The sequence below is a fragment of the Globicephala melas genome, chromosome 3 (genome assembly GCF_963455315.2).
Source record: "Globicephala melas chromosome 3, mGloMel1.2, whole genome shotgun sequence".
NCBI classification, from domain to species: domain Eukaryota; kingdom Metazoa; phylum Chordata; class Mammalia; order Artiodactyla; family Delphinidae; genus Globicephala; species Globicephala melas.
In genome coordinates, this window is record NC_083316.1 from 126,107,127 (window position 1) to 126,133,621 (window position 26,495).

Here is a 26,495-nt window from a genome sequence, read left to right on the forward strand (position 1 = left end):
TGAACAGGCAGGGTGGCAGTCCTGCTTCCCCGCTCTGCATGCTGGCACAGGTACACAGCGTGCCGCCCGACAGGGAGGGCCTGTGAATGCAGGAGGGCACGTGGTGGTGCATCAGGAGTCAAGGCCCAACAACTTGAAGTGATTTCCCCAGACTCCTGTGACCCATAAGGAGCCAAGGAAGGGGCAGACGCTGATACACCTGCTTCCTGTTGGGAACTGGGAGCCTTCTCTGCAGGGCCTGTCAGAATCCCACAGGCCTGGTCCCAGACCGCACTCACACACCTGCGGCCCATCCTCATACGCTGCCGGCCGTCCTCCCCTGACTCTACCCCTGAGGGCGGCACCAAGCCCACCTTGTCTGCCCAACTCCAGAGGCCCACTTTCACCTGGCAAGTGTCTGAGCTTCTGTGTGAACCCCAGGCCTCGCGTGCAGCTGGCACTGCCCTTTGTCCTCCTTTAGCCCCAAGTTCCTAAAAGCTTCTGCCAGGCCCTTCGGAGATGCTGGAGCCCGCAACCCCCAGACCAGTGGGTCTCCTTAACCAGCTCCCCTTAAGGACTTGCCTGGCGGTCCAGTGGTTAAGACTGCGCTTCCAGTGCAAGGGGCACAGGTTCCATCCCTGGTCGGGGAAATTCCGCATGCCACGAGGTGCAGCCGAAAAAACAACCAGCTCCCCTTAGATGTACCACGTGCTAATCAGTCCATCGGTAGAGTCAGATGCCATTTGCACACCCCCAGTGCTGGGGTGCTCACTGCCTTTCTCTCCTTAATAGCCTAGATTAGAAAAATAACCATGAGCAACTCCATCTACCATTGGTCACTTTCTGAGTGCCAAGGACTGTGCTAGGCCCCATACTTTGATTATTCTGTTTAATCCCCACAACAGACCTATGAGGATAGGTGCTTCTTGTTGGTTTTTCTGGGGTTTTTTGTTTTTGCAGTACGCGGGCCTCTCACTGTTGTGGCCTCTCCTGTTGTGGAGCACAGGCTCTGGACGCGCAGGCTCAGCGGCCATGGCTCACGGGCCCAGCCGCTCCACGGCATGTGGGATCTTCCCGGACCGGGGCACGAACCCGTGTCCCCTGCATCGGCAGGCGGGCTCTCAACCACTGTGCCACCAGGGAAGCCCTAGGTGCTTCTTTTATTCCCATTTTGAGGAGGAAGGAATGAGGCCCAGAGAAGTTGGGTGAGCTGCCCTGGTGTCACAGGGCTGTAACAAGGGGACAGACCTGGTGTTTGAACCCAGGCTGTCCGCTCTCTGGCACTACCCCGACACTCCCCTCTCCGTGGCAGGAAGGAAGCAGGGCTTGGACACTGCCCTCTGGCTCTCTGGAGCCTTTTGGGGGCTGCCTCCTTCTCTGAGTAGGATCGAAACAGCTGGGGGGGGGGCGCTTCGCCCTTCTCTGCGGGGGTGGACTAACACAATTAATATGAACATCATGCTTAAACTGAACCATTTAATTGGTACGTTAGTCCTCAGTATTCTGGAGTCCCTATTAAAAAAGAGGAAAGAAAAAAGTCAGCACTTTGTGCATTCCCCGGGAGGATTCAGGGAAGATGGCACGGCCTGGGGAAGCTGCAGCCTCCTCCTAACTGGGGCATTTTTATCTCCTTAATCCCAAGCTCACTAATTTTTATTATTATCGTTATTATGCGTTTATCAGGCACTTCTCTGTTGACGAGTTTCACTGTTTTTATTATTAGCCCGTCCGTGCGGGAAAGGGATTGATCCCAGGGTGGTGGGCAGAGCCCCAGGCTGGGAGGCAGAGAGGGGATGTGGTCCATTCCCAGGCCCCCTCACTGTGCCTCAGCCTCCCCCCATGCAGGGGATGGGGCCTGCCCCCTTGCTCTGAGGGGCACCTTGGGGGGTGGTCCGTGGCTCAGCCCTGTTGTGCTGGCATTAACCCCAGGCCAGGGTCTGTGCTGGGATCTGGGGTAAGTACCAAATTAAGAAGACTAGGCCCTGCCTTCAGAGTTTTAGGTTGAGTCAGAAAGAAAGAAGAGACCTGTAAGAAACTAAATGAGGGTGTTAAATCAGAGGCTTAGCATGGTTGATCCTGGAAGGAGTTCCTGTCTGGTGCCTGGAGGACTAGCTTCCAGCCCTGTGTCTGACACCAGTTTGCTGGTCACCCTGGGTAGGGCCACTTGCTCTCGCTGAGCTTCAGCCTTCTCAACCCCTGGGGTGAGATTCCCTGGGGACTGGTGAACCGTGGAGGCTCCAGACCACATCCCTGCGAGTGGGATTTCTCATCTCCCTGGGGTGGAGTGGGCCCAGGATCTGCTAACCAGTCCCAGGCAGCTGTGGGAGAGGCTTTGGAGAAGTGCTACCGTCCAGAGCTCGGGTACCTTCATGGCCATGTCCCTTGGAGTCAGCAGCCTGGGCTAATCCACCCGACCCCTGCTCTGCCCCAGACTGGAATGAGGGCACTCTTGTGATGCGCTCAGCTGTGACTTCTAGAAGGCCCCCGGGTTTGGTACCTACAGGCGTCAGACCCTGTAGTAGGAAAGGAACACCTGCATTCCCTCTGGGCCCTCACTGCGCAGCACCTACACGGGGCGTCCAGCCAGATGTTCGGGCTGCTTCCATTTCCAGTGCGTCTTTTCTGACGTACCCCAGAAAGAAAGCCCTTGTCACCCCTGTGTGTACTGGGCAGACCAGAGGCCCTCCGGTGAGTGAGCCCAGGCTGGGGTTACTAATAGCCGTTTCAGCAGGTGGGACAGTGAGGCCCACGAAGCTCAGGGGCTGGGCTACAAGGTGAGGTCGTGGCAGAGGTGGGATCAGAAGTGCATCCCACATACCCCTGGGCAGCACAGCCCTCCTTCTGAACCCTCCCCAGTCCAGGGCTCAGCCAGGGTCCCCCTCGTGCCCCGGCCCCCAAAGCCAGGCCCCCTGCCCAGCCCCCAGCCCGGGGGAGGGAGGGGTGCAGGGCGTGGGCAGGTGGAACAGGGAGGAGGCTTCTGCTGCGGAGCTGCTTTTAACATCCCAGACGCTATTGTTTGCCTCAGTGGGCTTGCTGCCTCTCTTCATCCCCGACAATCTGTTCCTCTGTCTTCTCACATATATATAGATCCCCCCTCCCTCAACTGTAAGCCTTCTCCCACTTTCCATCTTCTCTCTTTCATCACGTGGGAAGGAAGGCTCTGGAAGTGGCAGATCCGAGCAGCCATGGGGGAGGCCGTTTGGCAGGGGTAGGAAGGGCCCAAGCCCAGCAGAGCTTCCCCCCTTGGGCGGGCCCCTTTCTGCTTTCCTTTTTACTTTACCGCTCCAGCAGCACCCTGGGAGGAGGTGGAGTCAGGCTCAGGAGGTGGGCAGAGACCTGGGTCTCAGACCGTGGCCGTGAGCAGCTCCCGCCTGCTGCCCTCCTCTCCCCGTGGGGGTGGGGCTGGGGCCAGAACCCAGACCGGCCCTGACCTTTGGGGACTGGAAAGTAGGCTCCCCAGATGCCCTCCTGTGCAGTGGGCATATTCACTGGAGCTGTGGTTCCCAGGCATCTGTAGAATACCAGGTGGTCCTGCTTTCTTTCTCTTTGTTTCAGTGTCTCACTGGAAAATGCAAAGCATACCCACAGATAGAACAGTGTACAGAGCTCCCAAGTGCCATCCCCAGCTTTGGTAGTTCTGAACTTGTGACCAAGCTTGTTTCATCCAAACCTTCAACTCACTTCCCCAACACCACTGAATCCCTTTTTTTTTTTTTTAAGCACAATCTCTAAAAAGTTGACCCACCTAGTTAGTGTCCCCATTTCCCCAGTTGTCTCATGAATGACGTTTTCTATATCTGGCATGGTCAGATAGGAGTCCATGTAAGAGCCACACACTGTACTGGGTCCCTTCGGTCTTACTCTGTTGATTTTTCCTGTGTACTTTATTTGTTGAAGATACTGGGCTGATGTAGTTGGGTTGCTGCATCCTGGCCACACCCTCAGGAGGTGGCATCAGACTCTTGGGCATGGGTCAACTAGATTGTGAACAACTCCCCGGGTGAATCATGTATAACAACCAGGCAACTGAGGGGGGCGCTGCTTGGAGCGCCTCATGCGGCAGGTGTCTCTGAAGTCAGCCAGAGGAGGGAAGCTGAATTGCACGTTCTGGCCCTGACTCTGCTTCCGTTGGGCCGTGTGACCTTAGGCAGCTCTCCTCCCCTCTCTGGACTTGTGGTTTTCCCATCTGTATGGTGGAGCTAACGCTGCTGACCTCAGGGGTTTGTGTGAGGGTCAGATGGGCTCCTGTGAGCTGTGAGGTGCTGTGCGGGGTCTTAGTGGGTGTGTGGACTGGGAGTGAGCTGGGAGTGCCCTGGGCAGCTAGAATGACCTCTGACTGTGCCCAGCCACCCCAAGCTCTCTGGACCCCTTGCCTTATAAAACCCTCCCCTACCCACCTTCCCCTTCCTCTTCCCCTGGCCAAGCCTTTAATCACTGGGGGGGTGTGTTTTGTTTTTGTTTTTCAAGGTGATTAAAACCCCTCTGATTTTTGTCGACCCTAATCGTAGTCCAGCTGGCCCAGCTGCTACCCCCGCCCAAACCCAGGCTACAAGCACCCCGAGGAAGGCCCAGGCCTCAGAGAGCACACCCAGGAGCTCCTCTGAGAGTGAGGATGAGGACGTGATCCCCGCTACGCAGTGCTTGACTCCTGGTGAGCACAGGCCCACTGTGCAGGGCTGACTCCCCTGCTGCAACTGCCAGACACACGCACACACACCCGCGTGCACACACACATGCACACACACCCCCACTGGGCTGGCTCAGGAGAAGTAGCTGCTGGGGCTTCTCTGTGCTGGCTCCAAAGGGTAGATCCCAGACCAGAGGCTAGAAGCTGCAGGGACCAGGTTTGTAGTATAAGGAAGAGCTTTGTAACAACTGACTGACTGAACATGGAGAGGGCTGTGAGGTAGTGAGCCTTCCGTTCCTGGTGGCATGTAAAGGGGAGGGGTTAGGTAATCCCTAAACAGAGACATGTAGGGAAGGATTCCTGGAGACAGGACCAGATCTGGGATTTCTTTGATTTTTTTTTTTTTTTTGCGGTACGCGGGCCTCTCACTATTGTGGCCTCTCCCGTTGCGGAGCACAGACTCCAGACACACAGGCTTAGCGGCCATGGCTCATGGGCCCAGCCGCTCCGCGGCATGTAGGATCTTCCTGGATCGGGGCACGAACCCGTGCCCCCTGCATCGGCAGGCGGACTCTCAACCACTGCGCCACCAGGGAAGCCCTTCTTTGACTTTTGACAATCTGTGATTCTAACAGTGATAGCAAGAAAATGGTTAATTACTATTATTATTACTAGAACACTTTTTAATGAAGATATTAATACCTGATCTTGGTAGGCTAATTAAGAAATGCAGGTTAGCACAAAAGAAAAAACCTCACTTGGAATCCCACTGTCCAGAATAATTACTGTTAACATTTTACGACTATTAACTTTGCAAAAACCTATGATAACGCCATGTGTTTTTAGTGAGACCACACTGTACATACGCTCAGTAATCTTTACTTGGTGTGTTGTGACGTTACATATTTACAGCATGATGCCTGCTGGCTACAGAGTGGTCACCGGGGCGGGATCCTGCAGTTTGCTTAGCCAGCACCACGTTGGAGGAAGCTGAGCGTTTTGTTTGGGGTGTTTGGCTATCATGAACAGTGCTGCAGTGAACATGTGTAATCGAGCCTCTGCACATGACCAAGGCCGTCCTCAAGAGAGACTGTTTTACATGCGCGGAGAGTCACGTTTGGCTCCAGTGCTCTGCCTGTTGCTCAGGAGGAGTGGCCTGGCCAGCGGCGGGGGTGGGGGGGTGGCTGAAGGTGGCGAGGACGAGGCCTGAGGTGACAGCCACAGCAGTCGTGTCATCTCCCTGTCATGTGGAGACAGTGGCAGATCCTGCCTGGAAGGCTCGGGAGGGGATTTAACGGGCTTCTACCACAAAGGCCCTGGGCACCGCTCAGGATGGGCTGAGAGATTGGGTGTTGCTCCTCCGGGGAGGCCACGGGCTCCTGTGCCCTGACGCAGCCCCTCCCGCTCCGTCTCAGCCATTAGGACCAGCGTGGCAACTGTGCCCACGGCCCACCCCAGGGCAGCCCTCAGAGCCAGCATGGTGGGGGCCGGCAGCAGTGAGGACACCAGTCGGGTGTCTGAAGGCAAGAAACAGGAGACGCCAGCCACTCAGGTACCCGACGGACCGAGGGGCGCTGTGCGGGCTAGCAGGGCTGCGGGGCTCCCTCGTCTGCCCCCACTTCCCCACAGGGCTTCTGGGTGGCAGCGCAGTTGCTTTCACCCGCCCCCTCGAAGCCAGAGCCTTTCCTGGCCTGGGCGCAGCCCTGATCCGAATTAGCCTTGCGTGATCTGGCACGTGGCGCCCGGGCAGAGCCAGCCCTGCTCCCTGAGTCCCTCAGCAGCTTTTTCAACAATGTCAGGCCTTTGGTTTGTTTTTTCTCTCCCGGTTTGAACAAAAGTTTGCCATTGTCAGTATTTGTCATAGTGACCATGAGCGTTCTTCCCAGGCTTCACGGATTTCAGTGCATTTTTATTTATTTGGTCCTTGCTGGAACTTAAAAACCGGGCAGGGGAGAGTTAATGGCTCATCATTCAAATGATGAAACTGAGCACCACGCCCTCAGCAAGACGGTCCAGATGTGACCAGGATCAGGCAGGGTCAGAATCGGGGCTCCTGCCTCCCAGTCCATTGCTCTCGGGGCTGTAGGGTTTGTTTCCCTGACCCCTTGTGCCCGCCCGTTTTTTCTGAGAAGGCAGGAGGAGGGAGAGCTGGGGAGGCGGCAGCAGGACTTGGGCACCTCCACTCAGAGGGGCTCATCACGAGCTACAGCTCAAAAAGAGCTTCCTGGGAGCATGGGTGCTGAGTGGGTGGCTGGCTTGTGGTCACGGCACCCAACAACCTGCATCCATGTGGCCGTTCAGCCAGCAGATGGTGCTGAGCATCTGTCCATGTGGGACACTGAGGATACAACAGGAAGAAGACAAGGAGGGTCCCTGCCCTCGTGGAGTTCCCAAGGCGGGGGTCAGCCATGAAACAAGGAGACCAGTAGTTCAAGTACTCACCAACTAGGGAACCGGGGGATGACCTGCTTTAGAAAGGACGGGCCGGGGTGGCCTCCCAGAGGAGGCAGCACTGAGGCCGGAGAAGCAGCCAGGCCTGGGCGAGCTGGGGAGCCCTCCAAGCAGGGAGACCCAGGTGCAGGGACCTCTGGGGAAGCACTTGGGGGTTGGAGAGCTGGAAGAAGCTGGGGCGGAGGGGCCAGGCCTGACAACGCATGGTGAGGGCCTGGTGAGGGCCGCGGGGGGCCTGGAGGTTTCAGCGAGGGATCACACCCAGGTTTCGTTCCGTTCTCTGTCCTTGGCCGCTGCCGTGTGTGGGAAGCAGGAGTGGCACCAGGGAGACCGTTAAGGAGGCCGTTACAGCCACGAGGCTAGAGGCGCAGATTGAGTGGTGGGGCCTCCGGTGGAGCCTGAGCTGCTTCCCTCCCCTGGGCTGGGAGCTGTCTTTGGACCTCTGAGAACGCTATGATTAGCTCATAACCTGAAGCCTGGCACCATTTTCTGCCCAGATGGTGGCGTTGCCCCTTTGCCCCTCAGTCCTCCACTCCAGCCCCAGGTTCCTCTTGCAGCTACAGGTCCCCTTCCACCCCAGCCAGACAGGATCTGACCAGGCTGTGGCATGGTGGCATCCTGGGAACTTGGGAGTCTCAGGGCTGCCTTTGGCTGTCCACAGGTGACAAAGAGGAACCCAGCTCACCTCCCGCTGACCCAGGCTGCCCTGAAGGTCCTTGCCCAGAAAGCCAGTGAGGCCCAGCCTCCTGCTACCAGGACCCTGTCTTCAAGTGGGGTGAGCTGGGGAGCTGGGGGCCAGGCCCCACTCTGGAGGGGACGGTCATCAGAGATCACAGAGGGTAGAAGGCAGGGCCCAGGCAGGGGCCTGAGTCCCAGCACCAGCACTTACCAGCACTGGCCTTAGCACACACGCTTACCTCCCGGGCTTCTGCTGCCCGTCTTAGAGAGTTGTGGGAGGATTAAATGAGGCCTGTGTGCGAAGCAGCTAACACGGTGCCTGGCCCTTAACTGAGGTGTTCAGTAAGCACCAGATCTTATTTCCCCTAATTTTTCCTTTCACCCTTTCTCCTCTCACCAAATTAGACTGACAGTGCTCGGGGAACACTGCCCATGACGAGTCCCCAGAGCACCCCCGCGCAGGCCAGAGGGGCCAACAAGCTCAGAAAGCCTGAGGTTCCTGCAACCCAGCGGGCCATAGCCACTCCCTCGGGACGCCCCAAGGCCAAGGCCTCTGGGACCTCAGATGACAGCAAGGACAGCAGTGGCAGCTCTTCAGGGAGTGAAGAAGATGCTGAGGGGCCCCAGGTGGCCCCATTGACCCACAGGCCAGGTGAGGGTCCTGGGAAGAAAAGGCTGGGGGACCTGGTGGAGCCCTCGCCTCAGACCTCTGCTTTGTATCTCCACTTGTTCTGCGACTTTGGTCTAGCCATCCCACACAGGGTCTCAGTTTACCCAGCTGCACAACCCCATAACAGAGTTGGTCCACATGACGTTAGAGGCCTTCCTACTAGGCTGTTTGGCCACTCCCAACTTTTTGGTATCAAGCTCCCCTAACTGAGGCCCCAAAATCCCAGGGCCATGCCTCCCTTGGGAATTAGGTTTTGGCATTCAGGTGTCTCACTTGGAATGCTGTGAATAGCAGTAGACCTTGGAAGGGAGCAGATGAAGCCTTGGGCGGGAGGGTGAGGCACATACACAGGGACCAGGCTGTCCTGGGGCCCTCCTGAGGGCTCCGGCCTGTCTAGCTGGCACAGGGTACCTGGGACTCCCAGTAGGATACCTGTGCTTCTCCAGTAGGTCCAGCCGCCTCCAGGAGGGAGACGTTGGTGGAAGAGACCACAGCAGACTCCAGCGATGATGAGGTGGTGGCACCTTCCCAGGTAACCGCGAGGGAAGGGGCTGGCAACCTTGGGGGCCTTGGGGCAGGAGCCCCAGGCCAGGCTCTTGCCCACCTGTGCAGTTGTAGGCCGAGGCCACTCCCTGGCTCATAGGTCTGGGCTCTTCCTTTTCCCAAGGGCCCTGGGCAGGGTCCTGTCCGTGTGGAGCCAGGCTGGCTCCTGCCCCGAGGCCCCTTTTCAACATAAAGTCGTGAGCAGCGGACTCTTGGAGTCTGTAGACAGGGCTTACCTTGATTTAGGTGATCCCCATATAAAAACGCTCTTTAACAGATGGGGTTTCTTTTAAGGTTATCATCTGTACGTAGCCAATGCTAGTGCTTTTCCATTTGCATTAGTAATAAGAAGTTTCCTTTTTAAATGTGCCTGTTAAAACTATGTATTAATTAAAATAGTGCAGGAGGTACTCACAGAGGGCTGGTGTGCCCACCACCCAGTAGGGCTGGCCCAACCCTTGGGGTCCCTGTGCTGGTGTCCTCATAGCAGGCCATACACTGCTGGGCCTCTTCACACTGGGCTTCTTCAGTCTCTCCTCTCAGGTTATGTGACCCCTGGGCTAACTCCGGCCAGTTCCCAGGCTTCAAAGGCCACTCCCAAGCCAGACCCCAACCCCTCGGTTTCCTCTACTCCGGCCACCAGAGATGCCCCAGACGGCAAGCAGGAAGTGGAGCCCCAACAAGCAGCAGGCACCATGTCCCCTAAAACAGGTGAGTCGAGGGCTGCAGGAAGGACACAGCAGGATGTGGAAGGACGAGGCAGGGGCCTCTCTCCCTCCCTCAGGAGCCGTCCCACCAACATGGTCCTGTCTGCCAGCAGGGCCTCCCCAAGTGAGGCCTGGTACCCCTGCATCAGGCCTGGAGGTGCTCATGAAAGGGCAGGGGCCTGCGCCCACGGGGCTGGCTGCTGTGGTCTAGGGCAGCCTGGAGGTTGGGTTATCCAGCCCTGTGGGATGCTGGTGCACCTGGTAGGGTGACCTCTGCCTTAGAGGAGGTGCACCTTGACTTTCAGGGCAGGCCTTGGCGCTCTCTAGCTGTCCGTGTTGACTTTTCTTCCTAACAGGTAGGCTCATGGTGCGGGACGTCGGGACTCAGGGTTGCTCAGACAGAAGGTGGGGCCACGTTTGGAGAAGTCTTCAGCACATGGCGATGACCCCAGGCTATGGACTGACGTTCTCTAAAGCTTCAGACGAGCCCCTGGCCTCTCTGGACCTCAGCGCCTTAACCAGACAGGGCAGGGGTCGATGCATCCATTGATGTTACGTAGAAAATGGCACATGTGGAAAATGGTCACGCAGTGTTTGGAGGGCAGACTGGAGTGCTCAGGTTACCTGGCCTAGGGCATCAGCCACCGCTGACTGTGCCAGCACTATGGGACATTTAGAGGGTACACCTGGGACAGCTCTAGGGGTTCCCTGGCCTTGGTGTTCTAAGGTGTTTGGTAGACAGGAAGCAGAGAAGTGGGCTGCAGGGAGAGAGGTTGCCGAGGCACCCGTGCCCTCCTCAGCTCCCTTCTCTAGCCGACTCCTGTCCTTGCCAAGAAGCACCAGAGGACTGAATTGGGCCTCCGTTTGTCCTGCAACCCGCTCTGCCCACCACCCCTGGCCCACTAGGCCTCTGGAGCCAGAGCTGCTGCAGGGCCCACTGCCGGGAACAGCCCTCTCCTCCCCACGTGGAGCAGGGCCAAGCCACCAGCACCCCCCCGAGCCCAGGGTGTCGGCGCACTTGTGCTGTGAGGCCCCGAATGGGGCTGAGACCCGCCAAGTCACCTGTGAAGTTGGGGCGGTGTCAGGACATATGCTGAGTCCCACACCCCCCAGTCCCTGGGCTTTTCGCGCAGCTTGCCTGGTGCCGGGTCAGCAGAGGAGTCATTGCTCACTTTCTTCCCCAGCGTTCTTCTCTTTGTGAGAGGCGGGTGTGACAGGGAGACGTTTTAGAGGGGGCTGTGGAAGGTTTTTCACACGTGTAGCCAGCATACAATTATCAAAGGAGAGCAGAGGCGTGGAAAGTTCTAAACAAAGGCTGCAGCAGGAGTCACTCTGGCAGGCAGTAAACCTGCTTAGTCAGCCACCATGTGCATGTTCACTGCACCCAGCACCCCCAGGCCACACCACCTGGACCCCTGACCACGGAGGGCCTGGGCCCACTGTGCACAGGTGGCCGTGAGTTGACTGACCGCGTGGCCTTCGCTTTTATTACGAGTCTGTGATTTAGAATGGGGGTGAGGGGGCTCACAGTTCATCTAACCCCTCATTTTACAAATGGGGAAACTGAGTTTGGTTGTCAGACCCAGAACCCAGGTCTCCTGCCTCCCAGCGCTGGACTCCTGACTGGTAGATACTATCCCTATCCTGACGGTTAGATTCTTTGATTTGTTGGTAGATTTCAAGCCCATTGACGAACATTCTGGAGTTAATTTCCATCCCCAACCTGAGCTTGAGTTTTTAGTGTGGGGAAACAAGAAGAGAGCTCTAAGTTAGAAGCTGGCAGAGAGGTGCGAGCCGGAGACCCAGTGGGGCCCCGCTGTCCCCCTCTGTACTGCACCAGAGGAGGTCAGGTCTGTGCTGGAGCCCCTTGACTTTCATTCCACGAGTGGTCTATTTCCTGATTCTCTCAGATCCGTGACCCCGGGTCCTCTCTCCATAGGCAGAAGAGAGGCTAGCGTCACACCTCAGAAGACCGGGAAGGGGCCCAGGAGCCCCCAGGCCTCCATGCAGGCGCTGCAGAGCGACATCACCCGGCGCCTGCTGAGCGAGCCCTGGCCCCTGAGTGAGGCGCAGGTGCAGGCGTCGGTGGCGAAGGTGTTGGCGGAGCTGCTGGAGCAGGAGAAGAAGAAGGCCATGGGTGCGGCCAAGGAGGGCAGCCGGAAGGGCCGCCTGGGCAACAAGCGGAAGCTCTCCGAAGACCAGACAGCCGCCGGTGCCCCCAGGAGCAAGAAGAAGAAGCAGCTGGCGGCCGGGGATGGCGGGGAGCGTGCGGTCTCCCCAGAAAAGGCCCCCAGGACTTCTAAGGGGAAATCCAAGAGGGACAAAGCGAGTGGTGACATCAAGGAGAAGAAGGAGAAGGAGTCTCCCGGCTCCCAAGGGGCCAAGGAGAAGCCAGAAGGGGAGCCGGGGAAGGTGAAGGGTGAGGGGGGAGACCAAGGCAACCCAAAGAGCAAGAAGGAGAAGAAGAAAGCCGACAAGAGTAAGTGCCCAGTGCAGTCCCGGAGCGCGTTCCCCAGCCCCGCCGAGCGCTGTCGGTCACCTCCCGGGCAGGCAGCCCCCAGCCAGCACAGAGATGGGGCTGAGCATGGCTTGTCCATGGTGGGCAGGATGGGCAAAGGCAGAACCAGGTGCCGGAGCACAGGGGCCACTACTGCTGAGAAGGTGCTCACGGCTCCAGGGCATGTGCCCACGGAGCCCCTAGCTCCCTCACAGCAGCCACCGCCACGCGCACTTGCAGCTCAGGCCCCTGCGATCCAGGCTCCTGGACAGCAGCCGCCCCTCAGCGCACTCTGCACTGGTCTCCGCCTGCGGCAGGGCTGCCTTTAACCCTCACTCCGGCCCTGTATGATGGGTGATAACTCATTCCCATTTACAGGTTGAAAGGGTCTTTTTAAAATAAATGTGTAGACGTTTTACAGAGTGAGTTAAAGAAAAATGGTAATAGTCCAGATGGTCCACGGATGGAGCAGAAATCACGAGGCTGGCCCGAGGGCCAGGGCAGTTGGTCACAAAGGCCTATGGACCTGTGCTTTGACGGCTCCCCATGGTGTGGGGCATTTGGGGGGGGAGAGCTCCAGGGCCCCTGGAGACCCGCCCCCTGTGTCTCTCAACATTGACGCCAACATTTAAGACTAGCACCTGTTGTTTAACAAGTTCACTTTCTTCCCTTAGAAAAAAAAGACAAGGAAAAAAAAGAAAAGAAGAAGAAAGCAAAAAAGGCCTCAACCAAAGACCCTGACTCACCATTGCAGAAGAAAAAGAAGAAAAAGGTAGAGTGAGTTCCTGAGGAGTCTCAGGCGCGAAAAGGGGGCCCAAACCCAGTCCCCAGGGTGAATGTGATCAGCCCCAGCCTCTGCACGTCAGGGTAGGGGTTCGTGTGGGCCAGACCTGGTCACTGTGCCCCTTCCATTCTCAGGGTCCAGAACGGGGGCTTGTGCGTTATGATACACTAGAGAAGAGCTAGGGGTGGGGCGTCACCCTGAGGGGCACGAGGTCTGTGCACATGGGCACCACGGAGTGGCCCTATCTTGCCTGTGAGATAGAAGGATAGTCTTATGACAAGTGAAGAAAGCAGAGCCCCCCAGGTGGGCAGGGAGGCCAGGTAGGCTGTTGCAGGTTTCCAGGTGAGAGGAAACGTTCCCTGGCATGTGTGTGCCCCAGCGGGCAGGGCATCCCCACCACAGAAACACACACAGTCTGCTTCATGCATGTCAAGGGCTGATCGCCTGGCGAGGGGGCCCTCAGCACCTTATACTCAGGCGCAGTTCTCACCGTGGCCAGCAGGGCTTCAGCTGTGGTCAGAAAAGCTGAGCATCTGCTGCTGCAAAGCCCTGAGCTCCTTCCTCCAGAGCACACGGGGGCCTCCATCCCTACCCTCGGGATCTCTGTATGCCCAAAATCTGTTCTGGGGGAGCCACGAATCCTCAGGAGACAACTGTCACATCCCCTCCTGGTGGGGGCAGCGTGGGTGGGGAGATGCTTCAGGTACAGGAGCCTCTCATACGTACTCCTCTCTTCACAGAAGAAGACGGCAGAGCAGACTGTCTGAGGGACGCCAGGCGGCAGGTGCACTTCCTGACCCGGGAACCCCTGCTGACCATCTGCTCCCCGGGAAGAGTGGGAGGGCAGGCCCAGCATTCACCGTGGTTCCGGGGAGCTAGACTGGGCTTCGTGGGTAGGCCCTGAAGGGAAGGGGGTTTGGTGAAAGAGGTTGCATTCCTCAGGGTCAGTGGGTGATGCCGGGAACCAGAGCTGTAGAATCAGAAGTGTCCGGGACAGTCCTGGCAGTGACCGACACTGAGTGTGCAGTGGGAGGTGGGTGCTGGTCTGGTGCCTCTGTACACGAGGATAAGGCTTGAGGTCGGGGACAGCTCAGTCTCTCCCTTGCCACTGCCAGTTCTTTTTCCTTATGATTTTGTAATTCGAGGGCATTTCCTCATGGGAAGGAAGATGATTTGCTCAAAACAAGCCATTCTGATGGCTCTGTGCTTCCCAGGTAGTGGTGAAGTGGTTAAGTGATCCGCCTGGCTGAGCCGGCCCCAGCCTGCTGTAAATGGGGGTAATACAGGCCTGGGCTGGTAGTGAGGATTCAGTGCAGTTAATTAAGCTCTAAAGCGCTCAGCCCAGTTCCTGGGACATGGTCAGCACTGACAAGTATCCACCGTGGTTAGTTAATGCCCCTCCCCTGCATAGGAGATGCCAGATTTTGAATTTGTTCTCCTTGGTGGAGAAACAGGTCAGGAAGTCTGACGTTTCCTTCTCCCAAGGATTTCTTAGCCAAGTGGTGGCCAGCCCCGTGCCTCTTCCCTCTGCCCACCAAGGGTTGGAATTGAATTTTTAACTTCCCCTCCTTCCCCAGAAGATGATGGCCAGCTGCGGTGTCCGTGCTGGCCAAGCCAGTGAGCCCTGCAGAAAGGCTGGTCCCGGGAGGAGGAACCACGCCCAGCTCCCGTGACCTCCACTCACTGACCCTGGCCTGACTTCTGTGCCGACAAAGGATGCCTCGTATGGACATGTACAATACATATATATTTTTTTTAAGTGACCTGCCCCTCCCTTCTCAGACCCAACATGCCCAGAGGTCTCGGGACTTGCCACCTCTGCCCTGCAGACCCAGTAAGGCTCAGCCTGCGACTCCTTCCATGCCCCTGGTCTCCAGCTATGCTGAGGCTTTGTCCTTTTTGTCAGTTTTCTCCCATTTTGTTTGTGTGTTTTTTGTAATAACTCAGAAAATAAAAGACGTGAAGGAAAGGTGCAAGTTCCCATTGCATCTGGGGCAAACGTTTTGCCATTGATTGATTCTTGGAAGGGAGAGTCTGGCTGACACTTGGCAGATGAACAAACCATCGCTCAGGATTTATTCTTGACCGTGTATCAAGGCTCTGTGATACTGTGGTGAGTGACACACTGTTTGCCAGAGAAGGAGACTCAGCAAAAGGCCCTGGTGTTGAATTGGGGTGGGGAAGGCTTCCTGGAGGAGGTGGCATCTAAGCTAAGGGGGAGCTCAGGCATGGTCATGGCTGGTTGCTGTGGTAGGTAGGTCAGGCAGATACCCAGAAGCAAGAAATGGAAGGGGGTCTTCCAAGTCACCTTTTGAAGTTAGGACAAGCTGCGGGCAGGCTCTCTTGAGGTACTTGGTGGAGAGTAGCCGGCAGGGACAGTAGGAGCAGGACGCCCATTTAGGACTGAGTTGTCCACGTGTCTAGGTAACAGAGGTTCTGCGATGATGAAGGCAAGAAGTGGAGGAACGTGAAAGATGTGTCAGGGTGACGTCCGCAGGACTTTGTGATGGCCAGTGATGCAGAGGGCCACTTCCCTGAGCCCAGAGTAGTGTGGAGCACCCAAGGTCATGGAGTCCGCTCCAAGGCTTTTAGCCTTCTGCTAAAGGCAGCAAGAGGCCGTGCAGAAACAGAACACTGGGCTGGGGAGGTCTGGGCGAGCCAGGGTGGCATCCACATTTACCCTAACTTGGGGCTCCTGGGCCAGGCCCTCCCCTAGGGAGCCTCTCCCCCCTTAAGTGTGTTGATCTAGAACAGAGGCCGCAGAGCAGTGTCCTATTGGGCTCCTTTGACCCACAGCAAGTCTTCAGACTTAGAAATAGAGATTTCAGTGAACTTCTTCATTTGGGGCTCCTCTTGAAAAGTCCAGAAATCTGACCACAGGGGCCTCTGCTCCTCCTGGTAATGAGCAGCTGGGGCACTGCAGCGGCCGCCCCTTAACTAGGACATAGGCCCCCCACTTCCACAGCCGCCACTCCCTGGTGATCCCGACACAAGGGCCCATGTTGTTGCCATCTGTCATCACACTTGTACTGTTCTCAGTATAGAAAAGAAAATGGGGACGTGAGAAGCCGGACCCAGAGGAGCTTGTGCTTAAAGAACTGTGGGCAAGAGCCTGTTTCTTCTTGGAAGTAGGGAATGTATCTTGTGTGTGGAACATGGAGACCAAGCGTGTCCGCATCCAAAGACTGCAGCCCCGCTCCCCACGGCCCGGCCCTGCTCCCCACGGCCCGGCCCCGCCCCACAGGCATCTGTATTTGGGCTCTCCGGGCTGTGTCCTCCCACCAAACCACAGGATGCAAGGTCTGCAGTTCACCCCCTTTGAACCGGACCCAACAGAGCAGCCAGGAACTGGGAGTGTTCTACTCACTACCTTTTATTCTCACAGGCGCCGTGGCCCTGAGGGCCGATGACAAGCTTGGCTGTGCAGACGGAACTGGGGGTTGGTAGAAAGGAGGGGCTGCGGGTGGAGAGGCTGGTTCTTCCTGGGTGGGTAATGCTGGGGAGAGGGAAAGGGTGGCTCCTCCCCCACAGTTAAATGGGCTGGAAGGCCGAGGCCAATGGGGGAGGGGACAGCAGAGGTGTTCGTTCTGGGGCTTGGGTCAGTGCCATCCCTTCTCCCTACACCTGCCCACCTCTTCCATGGGCCTAGATCTTGGAGCACCATGTGGTGTCAGAAGTGGGGGTCAGCCTGGTTCATGGTCCGTCTCCCCGGGCCTTATGTCCCTGCTAGTGGATGGGGTTTTGAGCAGCAGGGCCCTTCTGCATTGTTAATCTGTGCTGTTCTGATTATTTGATGTGTCCAAGGATGATGGAGAGCCAGGCGCCAGAGTCTCATAGAATGAGGTGCAGGGTAGGAGACGGCAAGGGGAGGGGTGTGTAAAGGAGGGAGAGGGGCTAGGGTAGGGGGCCAGGGAAGCTGTGGCCATGCAGGGCTGGCTGAGTGCTGGCGTCTGCGTCTGCTGTGCTCACAGGATGACTGCGGAGAGAGACACAGCAGGTTAGGGTTGGAGTCACCTGTTGCTGCCCCTTCCCAGCATCCTGTGGCCTCAGAGCAGTCGAGGACTCTACCCTCCACTGCCTCCCGCTTGGGTACAAGTACTGACCGTCATAGCCCCTGAAACCCCCAACCCTGGTCCTCATCTGTGAAACGGATGTTGGAGAATGGCCCAGGGTCATCTACCCACGAGGGAGTAGGCCCCTCGGGGGCTAAGCTGCTAGGGACCAGATCCCCTGCAGGGGCCCTTACCCTGACCGAGATCCTGCTTGGACATGCCCAGCCCAGACGACAGATCCTCCATTTCCAGTGGGTCTGCAAAGGAGCACAGTGTCCACGTGTTAGCTGCAGCCCAGACTACCGCACCCGTTGACAAGGGGCCTGGATGGGCTAGTTCTGCCCAACCTCGCCACGAGCCTGGTGCTTGGTAGAACAGACATGAGTGGAAGGATGCTTGTTGGATGGCTGCAAGCGGCAATGAAGTGCGGCCGGGGAGTTAAGTGAGCAAGGCCAAGGAGGGGGTGATGCAATCAGATGGGTGGATCTGGAGACGCCTGGATGCATGCGTGGATGGGTAAAGTGGAAGGACTGAAGGGTAAATGAGTAAGTAGATGAGTGTGGGCAGAGGAGAGAAATAATAAATGCACAAACAGATAAGGAATGCACAGGTGGGTGGATGCATGGCTGAGTGGCTGCCCCCCAGGAGTTGTCACCTCGAGTGTCCTGGCCCCAGGTGCGCCAGGAGAGACCTCCTACCCCTCAGCCTTCCTGGTCCTTCCTGCTCCTGGCACAGCGGCCACTGCTTACCGCTGCAGTTATGGTGCCCACGGCTCCTGGTGCGGGGGACCTCGGTGCCGTTGGGGAAGACGCACCAGCAGTAGCCGATGCTCCCATAGCACTGGAGCGGCATATAGTTGCCATTCTCGTCGCACTTGGGCCTGAACATGCCCGGGTGGATGTCAGGGATGCGGCTGACCTCTTTCTGGCACTTGGTCAGTACTGAAGCGACAGGCACGGTGAACACAGTGAGTGAGCAAGCTCTGGGCCAGGGTCTCAGCAGAACCAGAGATCCACATACCACTGCTGTGGGCCTAATGCCTTCTGTCCAAATGGCTGTACTTGCTCTACCCATTGCACAGATGGAGAAACTGAGGCCTGAACCAACAAGGTCCAGGATCAAAGAGGAAGTGAATGGCTGTGTGGCTAATTCATCCCAGAACATGATTTCTTCAAACACTCAATGCCTATTAAAGTTTAGAATTGCACCTGTGATTCTGACTTCTAGAGAAAAGCAATGGACACCTTGGTAAGTCTGAGCTTGCATTACTGGGGGTATCCAAGTAGACGTGGGGGTTACTATGTGATGGGGATGTTATAGAGGGGATTCAGACATTAGCTGGGAGTTGGTCGAGATCGCATCCAGTGTGCCCTCTATGACTCTGTGATGGAGAATCTGAGGCCCAGAGAGGGGTGGACCGTTGATCTTCCACTTCTGAAACTGAAGCCCAGAGGGAAGAGACTTGCCCAAAGTCACACAACAAATTAGCACCAGGATGAGAACACAGGACCCATAAAGGCTTTAGGGCTGAAAACCCTGGTATACATTGTCCATGAGATGGAAAAACCCCAAGGCCCTCTTATCTACTACCTGCTGGCTGTGTGACCTGGGAGAGGTCCCTTTGAAGGGCGAGAATCATGAGCCCAGCCCTCTCATGGGAACCTGCAGGGTGCAGTGCTGGGTGGGGAAGGTCATTGCCATGACTCCTGGGATGTTTTGGGTGGTTGTTGCTCCAGGCCCCCTTGTGCAGTACCATCCGCCACAACGAGGGTCACCTCCTGAAGGGAGGACTCGGTACCCCAGACAGGATGGGGGCTGGGGGCAGCCAAGCCCAGAAGAGCAGGCAGGAGAGACAGGAGTGAGAGCTGAGAGGCTGGGAGAGTCCTGTGCATGGATCAGGGAGTGCCTAAGGCTCTACCCCTGAGGGAGCTCCCAGAAACCCTGCCTCCCCAAGGCTCCCATTCCCTCTACCTTTTGGTGGAACTTCAAAAGGCTTCTCCTCCAGCGAGATCTTGCTCATTTCAAACAAAAGCCACTGATGCATCCAGCTCTCAAAGAGCTAATGGGGATAAAGGCAGAGAGTCAGGCTCAGTAGCCCTCTCCAACCCAGCCTGACTCTGTCCCTGGGGACAGAGACATGGAGGGCCAGCGGGAGCCTGCTTCCTCCTTAGAGACCCCACAGGGCTTGGTCACTCTTCCATGGCTGTGGTTTTCTGGGTGCTGGTAAGCCACCTCCAGCTTCCTGAGAATGGCTTCCCTGCTCACCCCGCCTCTTCCCAGGGCTGCTCTAGATGTCAGGAGAGGGAGGGTACCAGGGCAGGGGAAGCTGCTGACCTTCCAGTTCATGCCATCCATGGTGTCCTTAAGGTGTTTCAGGTTTTCTGGGAAGCTCCCCTTCAGCTGCGGGTACACCTTCAGGGGGTCAGACTTCTGCAGGGTGGCAAGGCAGGAAGGAAGGTTAAAAAGCTTCCTGGCAGGCAAGGTTTAATGTGCAGCCCATGTTCCCCTGGTCTTCCGTTCTGAGGGCTGGACCCCAGACCTCAGCATGTTGGAGCTAGTGGGGAGGGGAAGTGGTCTGGGTAATACGGCTACACAGCTACAAGACCCCAGGGCTAGGAGTTGGGAGACCCAGTTCCAGGCCCAGTTCTACCAATAACCCTCAGTCTTCTACTCCTTGCAGGCTCCTGTTCATCTTTCAGGTCTCACCTCCTTCAGGAGGACTTCCTTGACTTCATCCCAACCGCCCAGCTAGGTTGGGTTCTCGGCCTCTTTCCTCACAAAGTCCCCTGCACACCCCTCATCACCTGGTCACCTGTCTGTCTCCCATGCTAGCCTGAGGTCTCCGTGGGACTAGGAGCTGGATCTGATTGCTCCCGATTGTGGGTCCAGAGCCTTGCACAGTGCCTGGCACTGAGTAGACATGCAGCAAAAATTGGGGAAGGAAAAAACAGGCATCTTCAGCAAGTCACTTCCAGACTTTGGGCTTTGGTTTCTCCATCCCAGACACAAAACGGGGAGTGGTGGGTCTGGACTTCATATAACGTTTAAGGGCCACACTTGTCTTCCTTCACTAATCTGGTGATCCCATATTGGATGTCTGCTGTGAGCCAGGCATGGCGCAGGTCTTGAAGCATAGCCTCACTGGGGGCTTATGGGGATGGGGCAGGAGCTCAGGGATGCCTGGCCAGGTTCCACTCACCAGGAGCAGCCGCATCACATGGTCCTGCGTCATGTTGCCATACTTGGTGGCGTTCTGCATGGGCTGTGGAAGGAAGGAATAGGGTGTTTCCCAGCACTGGCCCATGGAGGAGGGGCCCTAGAGCAGAGCCAGCAGCTGGGGTCTGGGTGAGAGTGTAGATTCCCAGATGTTCAACAGGCCCACCTCTGCCACCTCCAAATGTGAGGGCTCGGGCAAGTCACTACCTTCCTGCCTCAATATCCTATTCGTCAACTCTGCATAAGCTTTCCTGCCCAAGGCTTTGTGGACGGGAGATCGTTTAGTGAACAGAAACGTTATCCATATATGATATCAAGGGATCTGAGAATAGGAGGGACTGTGAGATGCTTGGGAAATGAGAAGTATTTCGTAAGTTGTGGAGGACTAAGCCCTCTTCCCAGGGAGGGCCCCAAGAGGCTCCTTCCTCCCCCACCTCTGGAGTTCCTCCTCCTCCCCCAGCAGTCAGGACCCCCTCTCCAGCTCTACTTTTCCCGGGCCAGCTGTCCTCCCCTGTCCCTTGGCACCTGCCCTCCATCCAGGCTAGGTAATGCTTCCCTCTTCCGCCGCCCTGGGGCTGGCCTTACCTCCGGGCCTTCCATGGGCAGGTCCTGCAACAGCATCGGGGCGCTGAGCCGCATCTTGGTCAGAGGCTTGGCGGCTGTGGGGCAGAAGGTACAGCATGAGCGTGGCCCCAGGGAAGAGGGCACTCAGCTCCGGGGACCGAGATCTCAGACCCAGATGAGGGGCTGGAATTCCAGACCAGAGAGAAGGGACAGCGGGCGCAGCTGGGTACAGGAATGAGGGGTCTTCTGAGGTGAGAGACGGGGGGGTGAGGGCTGTGGGGATGGGGGGGTGAGGGCTGTGGGGATAGAGGTGGGGCACGCACACTTGGGAAGCTTCATGCGCAGGTTCTCCAGCTGCAGGTTCTGCGAGGTGACTGTCAGCTTGTCCAGGCGGCCCTGCTGCTGGTACAGGAAGTAGGCGGTGGTGGCCTGGCCAGCCAGGAGCAAAGCCACCAGGATGGAAAAGCCTGTGTACAGGGCTCCACGGCTGCACTTGCTGTTGGGGGCAGGGAAGATAGGTCAGGAGAGGGTCCGCGGAGGTGGCTGCCCCGAGGACTAGCAGGGAGTGGGGAGTGTGCCCCCCATTTCCAGCCCTCGGCCCTCAGCTACCCCTAACAAACACACACTTTAAACACAAACAGGTGCCTATGAACCTACAGCTTGAAGACGTTCCCCTGACCCCCTACCTCCAACCAGTGCTGCCCCTATAGCCCTCCCAGGTGGAAATCCTGGAGCTGCCCCTGGGCCTAGGCTGCGTGGGGAAGAAGCGGTGACAAGTACTTGTCTTCTCCAGACCTTGGTCCCACCTGTGCAATGATGGGTCGAGGTGGAGGGTCTCCCCAGGTTCCCTCTACCAGAGGATCTCCTGAGGATCAGGGCTGCCCTCCAGGCAGCCCCCACTATGCACCCAACCCCTGTAGTGAAATCAGAGATGAAGGAAGGAAGTAGGGCCTGGACAGCAGAGCATGCAGCCCACCTGAAAAAGAGAAGTGAGGCCTTGCCATTTTTAGGAGTGGGTTGGGTGCATCAGACAATGTCTGGCTGGAGCAGGGCCAGGGACCACCCCCTGTGGGAATACATCCTCTGCCCAAGACACTCCCTGTGCCTCTGAGCACATCTCTGCCATTCTCTGGGCCTGTTTCATGGGTACCTCTCACATCAGCAATTCTAGAATTTGGTGGTCATCATCTGAAGTAAGATCTGTCTGTGACCACAGAAGTATTATGAATGGTAATATCTACCGGGGATGGGGGTTAGGAAGCAGGGTGGGGCGTATCTCAGCAGGATTTTGGTGCCTGAGCCTGTATGACCTGGGAGAACGTCTCACGCTCTCTGGACCGGCTGGCTGCACAGGGAGGGGTGGCCAGACCTCGGCCAGCCCTTGGAGCTATTGGCCTTGGATACACTTTTGAGGGCACATGTAAATATTACGTGCCGGGGAAGTAAGGATCCCACCCCAGGACCCTGAGAGTTCCTGACCGGTTTGTTTTCTCCCACCTACCCCAGGGGTAGAACTACTAGGACCCCACTGGAAATTGAGGACGAGACTGCACCCTGCTTACTCCAGCAATCAGCAAGGATAGTTTAGGAACCTGCAGGAACACCCTGCTGCCTAGTAACTCATGACATCACAGACATGGCTCATTCTCACTGGCTCTCTGCTTGTCAGTCCTCTGTGATTTCTGGGCCAAGGCCCAGCCCAAGGGATTATTATTCTGAAAGGAGAAAGTAAAAAGCCTGTGTGGAGAAAAGGAGAAAAACCGACAGGAGGGGAAAACAAATCCTACTCATTGGCCTTCCCAAGGAACAGGGGTGGCCTGGCCTCTGAAGTGGTGAAAAGTCCACCCAAGTCTGGGTCTTGCCTGAGTTCAAGCTCTACAGTCTCACCCCTTCAGCAGCCCCACACCCAGTCTAGCCCCAGCTCTGCCTCCCGCCATCCCCTCTCTGAACCTCAGTTTCTCATAAGGCCTGAGACTCTAGAGAGTCATAATGAAGACGAGACCATGTAACCTGGATTGGAATCCTGGTTCTGCCACTCACTTAGCTCGGGGACCAGGGGCAAGTCACCACCTAACTTCTCTGAGTGAGTAACTTGAGGTAAGAACATCTACTCTACTCAAAGGTTGTTATATAAAACAAGAGCGGGGGTAAAACTCTCGACTCCATACCCAGCGTGTGGTTAGCACCCCATAGGTAACACTGAGCACGAATCTCAAAGGAGTTAACAGTTAACTTGAGCATCTAGATGCCTTCCTATCTATGCATCTTGATTGCCTGTCTCCTGCTTCTAGACAAAGGCCAATTCTTGTCACCCCTCTCTTTTTTTTGTTTTTTGTTTTTTGCGGTACGCGGGCCTCTCACTGTTGTGGCCTCTCCCGCTGCGGAGCACAGGCTCCGGATGTGCAGGCTCAGCGGCCATGGCTCACGGGCCCAGCCGCTCCGCGGCATGTGGGATCTTCCCGGACCGGGGCACGTCCCCTGCGTCGGCAGGCGGACTCTCAACCACTGCGCCACCAGGGAAGCCCTTGTCACCCCTCTCTTCACTTCCTCCTTTCTACTGCCTCTTTCTTGACTAGTAATAATAATTGGCCAAAGTTGGGAGCCAACCAGAACTAGCCAACCAGAACTGATTCTAGCCAACCAGAACTACAAATGTTGCCAGGCAGAAGTGTTCACAAAAGGGTCCAAAACAGGCCAGGACAGTTTTTAGAAGCAGTAATTGAACTAAAAGGAAAATTAGACAAGGATTTGACGAGGGGGCACCCTTTCTGCTCACTGAGCCCATGCTGGGTCTGCAACTCACTGGGAGGCCTGAGCTCAGAGGGGGGACCCATCTTCCCTCCCTGCAAATCGTGCCTCTAGAAGGAGGTCAGATGGTAGAATAAACTCAAACTTTGATATCAGACTAGTCCTGGGGTTCAAATTCTGGCTCCAGTATTCAGTAGCTGCGATAACTTAAGTAAGTCACTTACTGATATGTCTCAACTTTCTCTTATGTAAAGATGGGAATAATAAAAGTACCCAACTTGGGCTGCCCTGGTGGCACAGTGGTTGAGAGTCCGCCTGCCGATGCAGGGGACACGGGTTCGTGCCCCAGTCCGGGAAGATTCCACATGTGCCGCGGAGCGGCTGGGCCCGTGAGCCATGGCTGCTGAGCCTGCGCGTCCGGAGCCTGTGCTCCGCAACGGGAGAGGCCACAACAGTGAGAGGCCCATGTACCGCAAAAAAAAAAAAAAAAAAGGTACCCAACTGATAGGGTTTCTAAGAGAATTACGATTGAGTTTAGCATTTAGTTATATGTCTGGCACAAAATTAATCATAGTAATGACTAACAGTGACTGAAGATTGGTGACAGGTATACAGTGAATAGGAACTATTATCATAACTCTTGTCGTAGTTATTATTACTACTACTGAGACCCAGAGAGAGACACTGATTTATCCAAGTCACACATGACAGTAGCAGAACCTGGACCAGAATCCAGCCCTCGTAAGAGTCGGCCCTCCTAGCCATGGGATTCCCCAGGATTTTCACAGGCTGTGAAAATGGTCTCTAAAGGTCTCTAGTTACCTGTCCCACAGTATGCAGTTCCTCATGACACCTCTGAGAGTCTCTCCCAAACCCATTTCTGCCTGGCAACAGCTGACATCACAACTGTAGGTCCCTGTCATTTGCGAATTATTTGGGGGAGCAGGGGCATTAGGGTAGCTGCATTCTAACCACGCCTTTTCTTTTCAGGGGAACAGATGGATGAGGCCATCTTGGAGTTGGGAAGGGGTCCTCTGGATGGCTGTGCTGGCCCCTTGCTGCAAGGGAGAGGGGAACAGGCAGGGTACCACCCACATCAACCCACAGTCCCTTCTAGAAATTTAGCCAGAGACCCCCTCACCCTTTTTTGATCCCCCTCCAACATCTCTCATTCCCTCCTGTGATGGCAAAGGAGGTCTCCATCTACTCTACAGACACCTGCAACGATAATTCCCTTGATATAAACACATATAGCAATTTGTGGTAACTAGGAGGAAACTCCTCTGTGATGAGCTGCTTCTACCAATCTCTTTTAGAAAATCTGCTCCATCTAGGATCCATACTATTTTCAAAATCTGGTCCAAAATTTCTAACCTAGGCCTCATGGCCCAGCTTCAGGGGACTCTGTGAAGCTGCTGATATTGTGTGAAGCTCTAGGGAAGGAGTCCAGAGCTCTCTTGATTTTCAGAAGAGAAGTGCATGATGCATAGAAAGTTAAAACCCCTGTCCTAGAGGAGCTCCCTCACTTTACAGGAGGGAGAACTGAAGCCCAGAGCGGGCTAGAGACTTGCTCAAAATCACCCAGTTAGCACTGGGGTCAGAGCCCAAGTCCATGCCTCCTCTGACTCCCGGTCTACTGCTCCTCCTGTAGCACCTGCGCACTCTGTGCGGCCCAAGGTCTGTGTGCGCTCTCCTGCCGTTCACACATACCTCTCCTGGGCTCCGGGGCGCTGGCCCAGCATGGGCACCTGCTCATGGTTGGAGATGAGGTCGCGTTGGTCTTCCATGGTTCCGGCCTCTGGTCTTCCCCACTCCTGCTGCTGCTGCTGCCTCCTGCCTGTCTAGGACGCTGAGCCCCTGGCTCACCTCTTGAAGTTGGGGCTGAGAAGGAATCTGATTCGTCCACAGGAGGGCACTCCGCCCACCTAGTAGAAGTGGAAGTGAAAGCCACAAAGCTGGAAATACCCCCCACTTGAGCAAAGCTTCCTTTAAGGGGGCAGGATGAGTCGGGGGAGGTCCCCCAGGCAGGTGGAAAGGCCAGCATGCTTCCACTGGCTGCCCAGGGCCCTCATCACTTGTTTCTGGGCAGACCTGTGGATTCATAAGGCTCTTTGGATGTTTTGAGAAACAGGCAAATGTTCACTCCCTAGACAGGAAATCACTTTGAAGCAAAAAATACCCAAAATGCTTTGTTTGTCTCCCCTCTCACCTATAGATGAGTGGGTGCAGAAAGGGGCTGTGCCCCCTTTGTGAACTTAGACAAGTTCCTCTCCTTCTCTCAGTCCTCAGTTATGTCATCTCAAAATGGAGGAGGAAAGTTGGATTCACTGTTCGCTCTGCTTTCTTCTAACTCAAGCATTTTATGAACCTGAGTCCATGGTTCTAAGGCTCTGGTACTAATATTTGCCACCACTTACCAAGCCCTCCTTTGTGCCAGGCACTGTGCTAATCGTTTTGCTTGCTTTGTTTCATTTAATCTTTACAGTAACCCTTTGAGGGCTGTTTTATTTTATTATCTCCATTTACAGATAGGCACACTGAGGCTTTTGAGAGGCTACATGTTTGCCCAGGATCGTGCATCCAGGAATTGCAGCCCATGATTTTAACCATTCTACCCTTCTCCCTCCTGATGCTCAAATTGTGTCGTTCAAATTCATGAAAGCAGGTACCTCTACAGGGAGGGAATGAGGAGGGACTGGGAAAGCGTACCCAGGGGAGGTTTAACTGTGTTGGCATGGTTTTATTTCTGACTATCTGTGGCTTGTAGACCTTATTTTTTTTTATTAATCTTTATGTCTTTTGTGTGTGTGTTTAAATTTTCATTAATAAATGAACAAATTTATGGTATAAGTACATGAAAAGATGTTCCACATCATTAGTCGTTAGGAGGCAAATCAAGGCCACAGTGAAGTACCACTTCACATCCACCACAATGGCTATAATCAAAAAGACAGATAACAAGTGTTGACAAGGATGTGA

General features: G+C 55.9%; 2 protein-coding genes across 21 annotated transcripts in view; one reads left to right on the forward strand and one right to left on the reverse strand.

Annotated features, from left to right (window-relative positions):
* The window catches only part of TCOF1 (treacle ribosome biogenesis factor 1), a 38,816-nt gene extending 23,834 nt beyond the window's left edge, over positions 1-14,982 (forward strand). For 4 of the 19 annotated variants that reach the window (XM_060296442.2, XM_060296445.2, XM_060296446.2 and 1 more), the window contains 7 exons: positions 4,447-4,630; positions 6,022-6,158; positions 7,719-7,832; positions 8,141-8,387; positions 8,852-8,937; positions 9,479-9,659; positions 11,595-12,802. In XM_060296442.2, coding sequence (XP_060152425.1) covers positions 4,447-4,630; positions 6,022-6,158; positions 7,719-7,832; positions 8,141-8,387; positions 8,852-8,937; positions 9,479-9,659; positions 11,595-12,481 — 1,836 coding nt within the window. In that variant the 3' untranslated portion in view covers positions 12,482-12,802. Of the gene's footprint in view, positions 1-4,446; positions 4,631-6,021; positions 6,159-7,718; positions 7,833-8,140; positions 8,388-8,851; positions 8,938-9,478; positions 9,660-11,594; positions 12,804-12,826; positions 12,925-13,676; positions 13,721-14,513 lie in introns of those variants that run through there. The other 15 variants (XM_030834089.3, XM_030834092.3, XM_060296447.2 and 12 more) reach the window with 12 other exon arrangements.
* Positions 14,983-16,293: 1,311 nt separating this feature from the next.
* On the reverse strand, positions 16,294-25,482 carry CD74 (CD74 molecule). Of its 2 annotated transcripts, XM_030834112.3 has the most exons (9): positions 25,227-25,482; positions 21,092-21,264; positions 20,790-20,863; positions 20,188-20,250; positions 19,323-19,418; positions 18,960-19,047; positions 17,738-17,929; positions 17,183-17,245; positions 16,294-16,912 (listed from the first exon to the last, which is right to left on the reverse strand). In XM_030834112.3, exons 1-9 carry the CDS (start codon positions 25,301-25,303, stop codon positions 16,902-16,904), a joined length of 837 nt encoding a protein of 278 aa, XP_030689972.1. In that variant the 5' UTR covers positions 25,304-25,482; the 3' UTR covers positions 16,294-16,901. The 2 variants fall into 2 exon arrangements, with proteins under 2 accessions (XP_030689972.1, XP_030689973.1); XM_030834113.3 differs by lacking the exon at positions 17,738-17,929 and having other exon boundaries at positions 25,227-25,474.
* Between the last annotated feature and the right edge of the window lie 1,013 nt (positions 25,483-26,495).

What these genes read in the sequence shown, in the direction of transcription:
- CD74 (XM_030834112.3), bottom strand. Translation starts at nt 25,303, where the DNA reads ATGGAAGACCAACGCGACCTCATCTCCAACCATGAGCAGGTGCCCATG. An exon ending in TTTTGAAGTTCCACCAAAAG is followed by an intron (nt 17,930 to 18,959) that starts GTAGAGGGAATG and finishes CTGTCGCTTCAG; the next exon opens with TACTGACCAAGTGCCAGAAA. An exon ending in TGGGCACCATAACTGCAGCG is followed by an intron (nt 17,246 to 17,737) that starts GTAAGCAGTGGC and finishes GCTCCTTTGCAG; the next exon opens with ACCCACTGGAAATGGAGGAT.